This window comes from Athene cunicularia, assembly GCF_003259725.1.
Source record: "Athene cunicularia isolate RWA chromosome 4 unlocalized genomic scaffold, athCun1 chr4_part1, whole genome shotgun sequence".
NCBI classification, from domain to species: Eukaryota; Metazoa; Chordata; class Aves; order Strigiformes; family Strigidae; genus Athene; species Athene cunicularia.
Window position 1 is genome coordinate 34,383,281 of NW_020799098.1, and position 13,084 is coordinate 34,396,364.

Genomic DNA, 13,084 nt, shown 5'->3' on the forward strand with positions numbered 1-13,084 from the left:
ACTGGTCTTCAGTAGTTATTTTCAACAAGTAATGAAAATGTTACTAAAGGACGAGATGAGGGATAGAGTACAGGAACATGACTTGGTTTTACTGACAAAACATAAAAAGGGAATTTAACTTTATTGCTTTTACCTTCTGTTCAAACAGTTTGGGCGATACTTTGTGAGACCAAGCCAAGTTCAGTATTTCAAGCCAAAATGATTTGTTCATTTTAAATCTCTTGGAAGGGGAGATAATAGAAAAACGTCCATCAGCAAAACTGAATCCAAAAGCCGAGTGCAATCAATTGCTTGTGTATTGCTCTTGGTAGCACAGGGAATGCAGAGTCCTTGCTGGAACTGCCAGGCAGCAGTGGATTTGCAGACTGTAGCGCTCAGTTTCTTTTTATTTGCTGCCCTCTGCGGTTCAAGGTCTGAATAAAAGTAGGACTTGTATGCGTGGAGTTAGTTTTACACACTAAGGCTCTCATTTTATTTGCACACTACTACATGAGGAGAACTCAAAAACTTAGAAACTGCATAAAATGCACTATTTCTAGCTTTTTATTTACAAGCAGAATTGTGGAGGTTTTTAAGATTCCAGCTAATTACAAGAGTATTTGAAGATAAAAGGGGAGCCAACTTCCATTCTCATTTTTATCTCCTTGGGTGGAAGCCCAGCTGGTCTGACAGTGTGTTATGGCTTCCTGTAAGAGGGGACACTGGTCAGTGTGTAGTTTTGGGGCTGCTGCTATCCAGGGAACCTTGAGGCTCACAAGGCTGATGCTTACTACCCAAGCAAGTAATGCCAGTAGGGCTGCCTTGTAGTGCAACACCATATGCATTTCAAGGGATTGATTTATTTATGTAGATGCACCCAATTATTGATACTAACATTTCTGTGAAAATTAATTCATTGCAATAATATAAAGATGAAAGCATGCTATAAAGATTTCAGCATACTGTAACTTAGTTTGAAGAAATGATGGAAAAGGAATTGTTTAGTACTGTCTTCTCAAATTATCCAAATCTAAACTGTGGATTTTTATTTTTTTTTAAGATAAGCAAAAAACTCTGAATATGCCAAGCATTCTTTGTAATGGGAATCAAGTTGATATATAACAAAGTTATTTTCTGCATTGTGAATCATTTTTTGCCCTCAATGCCTTCATCTCTCTGTAGAAGAGCAATCATGTGTTTTTTCTTAAATTGGTTGTAGTTTCTAGTAAGGTCACAAGTCTTGACTGGTCAGTTCGTGAAACTCATTTCAGTGGTGCCTTTTCTACTAAAGATAGGTATGCATAGTTGAGTTGAAGCAGTTGTCATTAGTAGTGCTGGATTATGCCTGTGGATGGTGGAAATGCAAGGGCAAAACTCCAGAGCAGCTTCGCTTCCTAACCCTGCTGTGGAGCACAGCGAGTTTTTCATCACTGGCATTCACTTCTCACTCTGTTCACAGGAATAATACTTCCCTTACTTGAAAGGGACATTGTGAAGATAAATCTGTAAAGCAACAGTTGGTGTCCAGATACCGCATGAACAGCTCATAGATCTGTGAACACCAAGGTAGTTCAAAAGAGTTTTTGACCTTCAATAGAGCAAAGTTAACAGTCTGTTCCAGTAACATCAAAGCAGCAAGAAAAGTGCTGTAAGATGTTTAATTACCTGAAATAGCCAAGAGCACAGTGTTATCTCTTTCAGAAAACAGAAATAGCTGTATGTGATTGCTCTGGTGTATTGGTGACAGCTTGACTCAGGAGGAAGAAGTGTTACATACATAATCACCAGTATCATTCTTTATGCAGGACCCTGTCATCTTCTAGGTCACACACATTAGTGTCTAAGTTCTGATAATTACAGTTGTGGAGAAACAAATTTTAAATTCAGAAATATCTTTAACAAGAGGCTTTCTCTTTTTCAGCGATCTTTAAATCAGCAGTTCACTGTAATTCTGTGCTGCATGACAGCTTACATCAGATCCTACAAAGGAACTGGAACTATTTAGAAAATAATGCAGCCAAGTTTACAGTTGATTAGATACCCCATTGGGAGCTCTACTGTTTTGCACTGTCATGTTTTCAAGCTACTTCAATAAACCTGTCAATTATTCTTCTGTTCATTGAATAATTTCTTAATGCCATCTTCAGCCGCTACTGTGAGAATTTTCAGATGAAAATAATGTATTTTGCTGTGGAAAAAAAATGCTTCATTATGTCAACAAGGCTGTGGGAGATAAAGCATTACAAAATACTGCTAAAATGAATATTATGGAATGTATAAGTTTTTGTTCCCTATTTTTTGACCATAGGATTTAAAATATACCAGTACCATTTCATACGCTGAAGTGTCTTTCTAATAGAGTCATGCCTGCATGATGCATATTCCTTATCTCTGCTCAGCGCTTGCTTCAAGACAGCAAGATCTAGAATTAACATGCTTTGTGAGAAGACAAAGAATGACCAAAAGCAATACTGAAAACATTATATCTCTATTGCTTATCAGATGGGCAATTTCTTGCCTATGCTGAAGATGACAATCATTTAAACCATCTTCTTAACGAGGAATCTTTAGTAGCATTAAATGTACTTCAGTAATGCAGTGATGTTTACAGAAGTGGTCAAAGAGCCCTCTTAGCTTTAAAAGAGTAATTTTAAAATGTTTAACATCTTCCAGTCATTGGAAGAACAGTAACAAAAAGAGAAGTATTAAAGCTACTAGTCAACGACAGCTCTTGAACAAGAATATTCTCTGTCTTAAAATACCATCTTCACTCTTTGATTTTTTTTTCCATTCCTTTCCCCATATTTGTTTTGTGTTTGCGTGTGTTTCTTGTGAAAGTGACATGGCATTTCTAGCACTTTGCTCAGTGTGTGCCTTTTCCTTCCCTTTTCCTTCACAACTGCTCCAGACTGACTGCATAAACCCAGATGACATAGATTTAGAAAACGAACCCTGGTATAAATTCTTTTCAGAACTGGAGTTTGGATGTCCGGTAAGTGAGGACAGAATATTAATATTAAAACATTAGGGAAAGTATTTTTATAATGAGGAATTTACAAAGTACCAAACTCACCAAACATATGCTAATAAAGTTAATTTATTTTAAAGGTCAATAAAGTAATCTCATGCATATAATTATTATTATTCAAGTGGACCCTTAACTTGCCTGAGTGTGGCTTTAATAGCTTTAATACGGACTATGTATTAGACAAATAGTAGTATGTAAATATTTAAGTACAAGGTAAATTGAATGTTAAATAGGCATGTTTACTAGTCTCCCTAAATCTTTTGCATTTGGCTGGATTATTTTTGAACAATCCTTCAGAACAGAAGAACATGTCAGTTTGCATTAGGGATGCTAATTTACAAGTAATGTATTTTACTTGAAGGAACGTGTCTAAATTTAAATGCACGCAGCCTTATACAAATGGCTTATGGCAGTAAATACTATGATTTTTTTTTCCTTTTTTTTTCCTCTCTTATATGCATACATGCAGAATACGTTTTTTGTACCTGAACACAGAGATACAGGTTTGTTCTATTTTCAAGCTGGACATCTGCTTGAATGGACAGACTTCAGTTCTGCTCTGATTTTCACAAACAGCCAGGTCCATAAAAAAAAAACTTAGGCAAACAGGTTCTCCCTTAGTCCTACTGCAAGCATTTACACTTAAAATTACAAACCCGAAAAACTATATTTGATTGAAACACCTAAACATCAAAGATTCATTTTTCATCTTTTGTTGCCTAAGCACTCACAATTCTTCTGCAAATACACATTCTTAATTGCCTTTAAGCACCAAAAGCTGTTTGTATATTTTATACAAGGATAAAATAGTAACATTGTCCTTGAAGCAAGACTGAGAACTAGGTCTCACTTCCTCCCTGCACAGTGCCTTAACAGCTAGATTGGAGATGCACCTGCTCTTGCTTTTGCACACACCTTCTCTGTCTCATGGAGCTCAAATTCCTCCCTGTACACTCTAACATCTTTAAGAAAAAGGATAACAAGCATCCTCATCCCAGAAGAATGTTAACACGGTGGTTAGAGTACTTTCCAGACAGGGGGAAGATGGGAGTTCAGATCCCCTCAGAAAAAGGAGGGAAGTAAACCCAAGCGTTCCCTCAATCCCGTTAAGTATTCTCATAGCTCCCCAGGATCCTGAGCATCTTGAGGGGAAAAAAAACAAAAGCACCTGCCCACAGGCAGGAAATCTCAAATAGACATGGCATTTGAGCTTGAGAGTATCAGGGTTTAAAACATCCCCATTCTTATCTTTCCCTGTTAGCTAGCACTTCTCTGGAGCCCCCTGCAGCGTGCTAATTACTGATATGCTGGGCTAAGTGAGGAGCCTGAGCACTTGACAGGGCCCTGGAGGGCACTCTAGGAACCAGGTACCTTAGTCCCGTTTTGTAGCTAGCCGTAATCCAAAATCAGACCTCCCAACTACTTCAGTGAGAGCGGAAGAGAAAGCAAACCACATACATTCTTTTAAAACTAATTCTTTTAATCACAACATTTCAAAAAAATTACCCCCTGAATAGCACCTGAATTTTTTTTTTTTAATAGTTAAATATATCTGGGTTTAAATTGTTGTCCAGTGGTCTATAACATGTCACATTTTCACTGATTACCTTTTATCTCCTTTTATTTACCCATTCAATCTGTTTGTCATTCCTCCCTCTAGGTGGGCAGAAACAGTCCAGATACATTCTTCTGATGAACAATATGTCAACAATATTTTACTGATAATGATAGCCTGAGAATAGTGTCTCCTGTAAGATAAAATATATTGAGATTCCCCTAGCAGAATGTAATTGTGATGCTTTACATTCTTCTGTCTCATCAGTATTTAAAACTATTAGTAATGATTCAACCATTTCAGTTGTAAATTATACCACCTAAAGTTACTAACATTTTATTAAAGTGCTTATAATTTTAAAAATATTGTAACACACTCTTCCTTCCATTCTACCCATATGTGTCACTCTGTATCTGACATTGTCAACACTTAATTTCTAACTGTGTCACCTTCTCCACATGTTTCATTCCTTGCTGCCATTGATTCTACTCCATTTCATCTCTACACTTCTGCTTTTATGATGCAGCCACCTAAAAAGCTTTTGGACTATGTTCAAGACAGTTCTTCTGGTGTTTCCAATGAGGTAAATGAATGATTCTTGTTCAGATGATTCTCTTGGGAAGAAGGGTTGGAGTGATCGCCATTTATGTCTTAAGTTTGTTAAAAATTAGTGGTTTCCTTCTGATAGCTATGAGACATTTCTAATTCACAATCATTGTATCTTTGTCTTCATATCTTTCCAGATCACTAGTGCATTTGGATGTTGATCTTATTATCCTAGGAAATGTGAGTCCTTATCCCCAAAACTTCTCTGAGATTAACAAACAGAATTACACAACAGCAACAGCCCATACATCTCTCTTTGACAAATTCCCACTTCATCAGAGTTGGGCAAGTACATTGCTTTCAGACACAATTAATTCATCATCACAATAGTATTTTTTAATTAAAATATCCAACTGCAAATTCTATATCTCAAAGTAAAGAAAGAAAGCCTTTGTGGCTAAGATATCATTTGTCCCATTAAATATTTATGACTAAGGTTGCTAATCAGGTAAATCAGCAATTAATAATCCTGTTGTAAATTTATAACTGCAGGATTGACAGTCACTGTCATCACTCCAAAAAAATGCATCATGATCAGGTAGCGGGCTGTTGTTGCCCTACTCTGAGTGGGAGAGATTCAGGCTTTCATTCCTTCCTCCCTTCCCTCCCATTTTTAGAGTGTTAGGGCAAAAGTCAGTGAATCCTCTAATGACAACTTTACTTCATATGGTGGCTTTGCTTTATTCATATTTGGGATTCACTCTCATCTTCCGTAGTCTCTCCAAAAATTAAATGTAAAATGTGGCCTTAAATTGTTTAGTGTTTGCAAGTTACTCTGGTTTGGTTTTAAGCTCTAAAACTCTGGAAGGAACCCCATGGTTGTGAAATTTGCACCCAGTTCTCCAAGGCAATAAGCCTCTAGGCCTTCACTAATATTTGATAGTACTTTATATATTGAGGAAGACAATTTAAAAGCCCTAGCATGATTATTTGAAGTATTACTGTGTTCAATAGGGCTGGGTAAAACAACTATTAAGTAATACTGGTTTTCTCTTTGTTTAATTTACAGAGACATTTATGTTTTATTTTGAAACTTTTAAATCTTTAATTATAATAAATCATGTTCACAGAGTACAGCAAATTACGTATGGGGGGGCCAGATTATTCAAAATAACTTACTGAACTATTAGAACCATTATGCAAACAAGCCTGATTTACAACTTTTGCCCACTTTTCCTAACTTCATTTTCATTTATGGTTAAAGCTTTGATGCATGCAAACAGCTAAAAACATTGTCTTAATTGTAAATATATATATATGGTTTTTTGAGTAGAACTGAATCAAAGTATTCAACAATTCTGTGTTTGGTAGTTTGAGGTGGTTGTCTCCAATATTGAATTATTTTTGTCAGACAGCCTTTATCCATATAGGACCGTGTTGAATATTCTGGAAGATGCCTAATTAGCTTTGGAGATGGGGGAGTGGGGGAGCTTTGTTCTGCTGAGCCATCTGGAAGTGGCTTGAAAGGATCATGGGTCAATAAATGCCCACCAGCTGACAGGACAGCTGCAGACAGTGGTACCCACTCTTGGCTATAAAAACCAATCATATCCACTGTTTGCTTTCACCTTTCCCCTATGTGCCATATCAGTGAGCTCTACCTGTGGGTGTAGAAGGTATAATCTCCACACAGCCTACATATAATAACATATGCCTGCGGTAAAAGTTAGTATTGTAGAACATGCAAAATAGAGTATCTTTCATATAGAAAAAACTTCAAAGGTGACTTCAAAGAAAGGGCAAAAGGGCAAGTTACATTCAAGGTGATGAGCATCTTAAAGGATGGAAAGCAACAGCCATAGAGTAACCCAGCAGTGAATTTTGGCAAGATATGCACTTCTTTCAGTCTTAGTCTGATTACTGACATGCTATTTATGGCCTGGGGAATGCTATGGATAAAGAAGTTCTCTGGTTTGGTTTCAGTTGTGTGATTTACCCAATACCTTCCATAGGAGGCAGTGGTGATCTAGACCGCCCTTGGGATTTACATCATAGTCTGTGTAGCCCTGGAGCCATTACAAGTGGTGGAAAGTAATCAGTGCCTCATGGCTGTTTGGCCAGTATCATGTGACAGATGGTCTCGGCCCAGTTTCTAATGGAAGGGGTTGGCACCTGCACAAGAAACCCCACAATGACAATCTGCAATATTCATATCACCTCATGCAACAGTTCCAACAGATCACCTATGAGCCCGAGTTCCCATCCTCTGCTGGTACCAGACCATGGCGGTGACTGGTTAACAAAGATGAGGTCGATAGTTGTGGCCAGTTTTGAAATTAGACTGACATTTTACGGAACAGGCTCAGTTTTGTGGGTAGTGTAGAGAACCACACAGACCTGATGCCTTTGCTTGTCTGTTGTGTGGAAATGTGAGGAGAACTGTGATTATACTAGCTGCTGGTGTGAGCAACTCTGCTGCTGGCTTCTATGGTTTTATTTCAGACAGACCTCATAATATTAGATATTTATCTTAAAATCATTGAGGTTGGATAGTGGTAGGAGAATTGTCATAAAGTAGTTTTCAGCTTTCAGAGGACGTAAAGAAAATCTTGAAAATATGAGCTGTATGAACAGGAAAGACTCAGGAATAAGTACCACCTTCAGAATATATTTTTTAAAAACAAATACTGTGATATTTTGTTTAGACAGAATAGGTGAACAGTAATGCACTCATCATGACACCCATACGCATTCCAAATATTGAGAAATAAAACCCAGATAATTTCCTAAGCGCTAATAGCATGATTATTGTTTGTCTGAGAATATCTGATGATCATCAGCACACCTCCATAACAACTGGCTCCAAAACACAGACTTCTATCTAATCTGCCTGTAGAAAGGAGATTTGATTCTTTACTCCTTTCCTAGAGCAGATGGTATGGTTTTGTTTCATGGTACCCCTTCTCTCTAAGGTTTAATTAACTTTATGAGCTAGGTTACAGTACTTAAAATACTTTGGTCAGAAATTACCTGTTTCTGTTCTTCACATTCAAATCCACAAATCAATTTTTATTTTAAAGTGTCAGACATAGTTTGTTTATCACTTAAGAATAATGCAATGGCAGATGATTAAAAAAAACACCAAACCTTAAAACCTGTGTTTTGCTAACAAAATGAAACTTACAAGTAATAAATTCACACTTGTTTGCAGCAAAACATGTTGGTTTTCTAGCAAAAAAAAAAAAATCAAATGCTGTGATAAAACTAGATTGTATTCCACAGTCTTCTCTACTCTCCCATCATGGAAAAAAGTATATGTGGAGCCCCACTGCACAGAAAGCCACCTGGGAAAGGGATGCATCATTGTATGAGTGAGGCAAGCATTGACTGTTGGGAATACCTAACATGGGAGACACTGGGCACATGATCAACATCACTGATGCATGCATCCCTGTCCTTGGGAATGGGCGCTACCTCCTGCTCCTATTGGTAATAGCTTAATTCCCAGATTGTGTGAAGATCTCTCATACACAGGCTAGAAATTGCAGATGAGTGTTGCAGGAGGACATGTTAATTTACAAAGAATAAACACTTTAGTAATTCCTAGCAGGTGGACGTATTGCCATTGATACTTTCCTTATGCCACTTTCTCCCTCCTGCTGTAGTGCACACGCTGTGGGTTGCATGCGTGTCATTCTCTACTGTAAATGAGATGCAGATGAATAGAGGAGACCATGTCTCCTGTAATGTGTCTGAAGGTTGTACTGAATGAGCTGAAAATAACTGCATGACAAGTAGCCCTTTTTTTAGCATAGCAGCACTAAGGTACTTTTGGGGGCTTTTATTTCTAGATCCCTTCTATCATCCACAGCATAAGTAACTGAAGCAGAGTTTTATGTTGCCAGAACTTGAGCATCAGTTTTAACAACCTGAAAATCCATGATACAGTGCAGCAATGGAAGGATAAGGGTGGGAAAAACAACAAATCTATTCTTTTGGTTTCCCATTTTATTATAAAACACAATATTTGTCATACAGACCAGTGTAGTGCATTATAAAATCACATTTGTTGTTTGGAAGCAGTCTTGGAGGCTCGGGGCTAATTCAGTTCTGACAGGAACAATTTAGCAGTATCCGTCAGGTAAGAATTGCAGCCGCAGCAGAGAAACTGCCTCAGCTTTGCCTCTAATGTGGTGACAGAATATTAAAAAAGTGACTTTTAAAATCTTGCAAAGATGCATCACTTGTACAGCATATGACTTAGAGTATCATCCAAGTCTTGCATTGCTTCCATTCTGAACAGATGCAAAGACTAGCAAGTTTAAACGCACAAGTGACTATAACAGTGAAGTAGAACAATAGTCATGGTTTCATTATTTAGTCCAGTAGTCTGTTTCATTTCAAAATAAATTGGAAAAAAAAAGAGAAGTAGTTATAACCAAAACCTTGAGTTTACTTCTTTCCTAGACATGTGCTTACTTTGAGATTTCCCCCCAAATCAAAGGCCCATCAGAGTTTATGGGATGAAACTATGCCATGTTGTACTGTCCAAGATCATCAGGAAGCCTTAATAACACACTAACCCATTTGTCATTAGCAAGTATTATGACCAACACTAGAGGGGCCCTGCCTCCAGCCAGGCAGAGGACAGGGACAACTGAGTTTACTGGAAGGCGTAGCTTCGATGGCCTGGCACATCTGACACCCAGCAGTATAAGGCTGTAGTGGACACTGGTGCTCAATGCACCCTAATGCCATCAAATTTTAAAGGAGCAGAACCCATTTGTATTTCAGGAGTGACAGGCGGGTCTCAACAGTTGACTGTATTAGAGGCCGAGGTGAGCTTAAGTGGAAAAGATTGGGGAAAACACCCCATTGTGACTGGCCCAGACGCTCCATGCATTCTTGGCATAGATTATCTCAGAAGAGGGTATTATAAGGACCCCAAAGGGTATCGGTGGGCTTTTGTTATAGCAGCCTTGGAAACAGAATGAATTAAACAGCTGTCTGTGTTGCCTGGTCTATCAGAGGATCCTTCTGTTGTGGGATTGCTGAGGGTTGAAGAACAACGGGTGCCAACTGCCACTACAACCGTGCACCGATGGCAATACCGCACCAACTGAGACTCTGTAATCCCGATCCATAAACTGATTCGTCAGCTAGAGAGCCAAGGAGTCATCAGCAAGACACGCTCCCCTTTTAACAGCCCCATATGGCCAGTGCGAAAGTCTAATGGAGAGTGGAGATTGCCAGTGGATTGTCATGGCCTGAATGAAGTCACGCCACCACAGAGTGCTGAGTGCCACACATGTTATAACTTCAGTATGAACTAGAGTCGAAGGCAGCCAAGTGGTACGCCACGATTGATACTGCCAATGCATTTTTCTCCATCCTCTGGCAGCAGCATGCAGGCCACAGTTTGCTTTTACCTGGAGGGGTGTCGAACACACCTGGAATCAACTGCCCCAGGGGTGGAAACACAGCCCCACTGTTTGCCATGGACTGATCCGTGCTGCACTGGAACAGCGTAAAGCCCCAGATCATTTACAGTACATTGATGATATCATTATATGGGGTAATACAGCAGAAGTTTTTGAGAAAGGGGAGAAAATAATCCAAATCCTTCTGAGAGCCGGTTTTGCCATAAAGCAGAGTAAAGTCAAGGGATTTGCACAAGAGATCCAGTTTTTAGGAGTAAAAAGGCAAAATGGACATCGGCAGATTCCAATGGAGTTGATTAATAAGATAACAGCTATGCCCCCACCAACTAACAGAAAGGAAACACAAGCTTTCTTAGGTGGTGTGGGTTTCTGGTAACTGCACATTCCAAATTACAATCAGATTGTCAGCCCTCTCTATTAAGTGACTCGGAAAAAGAATGATTTTGTATGGGGCCCGGAGTAGTGACAGGCTTTTGAACAAATTAATCAGGAAAGATTTCATGCAGTAGCCCTCAGGCCAGTTCGGACAGGGCAAGATGTTAAAAATGTGCTCTACACTGCAGCCGGGAAGAATGGCCCTACCTGGAGTCTCTGGCAGAGAGCACCAGGGGAGACTCGGGATCGACCTCTGGGGTTTTGGCGTCGGGGATACAGAGGATCAGAAGACTGCTACACTCCAGCCGATAAGGAGGTACTGGCAGCACATGAAGGGGTTCGAGCTGCTTCAGAGGTGATCGGGACTGAAGCACAGCTCCTCCTGGCTCCCCGACTGCCAGTGCTGGGCTGGATGTTCAGAGGGAGTGTCCCCTCCACACACCATGCAACTGATACCACGTGGAGTAAATGGGTTGCACTGATCACACAACGGGCTCGAATAGGGAGCCTCAGCTGTCTGGGAATATTGGAAGTGATCACAAATTGGCCAGAAGGCAAAGATTTTGGAATGGCACCAAAGAGGTAGCACATGCTGAAGAGGCCCCACCATATACTGAGCTACCGGATAATGAGAAGCGATGTGCCCCGTTTACCGACAGGTCCTGTCACAGTGTAGGAAAACATCAAAGGTAGAAGGCAGCTGTATGGAGCCCCACACCCCACACAGCCCCAAAGCTGCTGAAGGAGAAGGTGAATCGAGTCAGTTTGCAGAGGTGAAAGCTGTCCAGCTGGCCTTGGATATCGCTGAGTGAGAAAAGTGGCCGGTGCTCTACCTCTGTACTGACTCATGGATGGTGGCAGATGCTCTGTGGAGTTACTGGTTACAGCAGTGGAAATGGAGCAACTGGCAGCACAGAGGCAAACCCGTCTGGGCTGCTGAATTATGGCAAGATTAGAGAATCTGGTTGTGAAAGTACATCATGTGGACGCTCGTGTACCCAAGAGCTGGGCCACTGAAGAACATCAGAACAACCAACAGGCGGATCAAGCTGCCAAGATCAAGGTGTCTCAAGTAGATCTGGACTGGCAACATAAGGGTGAACAATTTCTGGCTCGTTGGGCCCATCAGGGAAGAGATGCAACATATAGATGGGCTCATGACCGAGGGGTGGACTTAACCATGGATGTTATTGCACGGGTAATCCATGAATGTGAGACATGTGCTACAATCAAGCAAGCCAAATGGTTAAAACCCATTTGGTACGGAGGATGATGGTATCAATATGGGGAGGCCTGGCAGATTGGTTATATCACGCTCCCACAAACTCAAGATGGCAAGCACTATGTGCTTACAGTGGTGGAAGCAGCCACTGGTTGGTTGGAAACTCATGCCATGTCCCATACCACTGCCTGGAACAGCATTTTAGGCCTTGAGGAGAAAGTCTTATGGCAGCGTGGCATGCCAGAAGGAATTGAGTTAGGTAATGGGACACATTTCTGAAACAACCTCATAGACACCTGGGCCAAAGAACATGGCATTGAGTGGATATATCACATTCCCTACCATGCAACAGCCTCTGGGGAAATGAGCGGTACAGTGGATTGCTGAAAACTAACTGAGAGCAATGGGTGGTGGAACTTCGAAACACGGGACGTGCATTTAGCAAAAGCCACCTGGTTAGTCAATACCAGAGGATCTGCCAAGCAAGTGAGCCCTGCTCAGTCAAACCTCCTACATACCGTGGGTGCGGATAGAGCCCCTGTAGTGCACATTAGGAGTATGTTGGGGAAGGCCATCTGGGTTATTCCTGCATTGGGTAAAGGTAAACCCACACGTGGAATTACTTTTGCCCAAGGACCTGGGTGCACTTGATGGGTGATGCAGAAGGATGGAGAGGTCCGATGCGTGCCTCAGGGAGATTGGATTTTAGGTGAGACTTGAACTGTCAGATAACCCTGTTACTGCAAATGGTGCCTTGCAACATCCCTGTGCCACATCCAAAGCCTCCTGCTCCACTGACTGAGCCAACTCTGCCTCATTCTTCAGCTTAATGACTGTCATGATAGATGGAACCTGAAGTTATGGACCAAATGAACTCAGAAAACATTGTGGAAGGATGGACCATACACTGAGGCAATGATATCTGTGAGACCTGGGAA

At 40.5% G+C, this 13,084-nt stretch overlaps 1 protein-coding gene across 25 annotated transcripts in view; it reads left to right on the forward strand.

Moving 5' to 3' along the window:
- SORBS2 (sorbin and SH3 domain containing 2) overlaps nucleotides 1-13,084 on the forward strand; it is a 166,036-nt gene that overhangs the window by 120,514 nt on the left and 32,438 nt on the right. For 18 of the 25 annotated variants that reach the window (XM_026847271.1, XM_026847275.1, XM_026847277.1 and 15 more), the window contains 2 exons: nucleotides 2,888-2,971; nucleotides 5,089-5,145. The exons of the other annotated variants lie outside the window; for them this stretch is intronic. In XM_026847271.1, coding sequence (XP_026703072.1) covers nucleotides 2,888-2,971; nucleotides 5,089-5,145 — 141 coding nt within the window. The remainder of the gene's footprint in view (nucleotides 1-2,887; nucleotides 2,972-5,088; nucleotides 5,146-13,084) is intronic. 25 annotated transcript variants of the gene reach the window in all.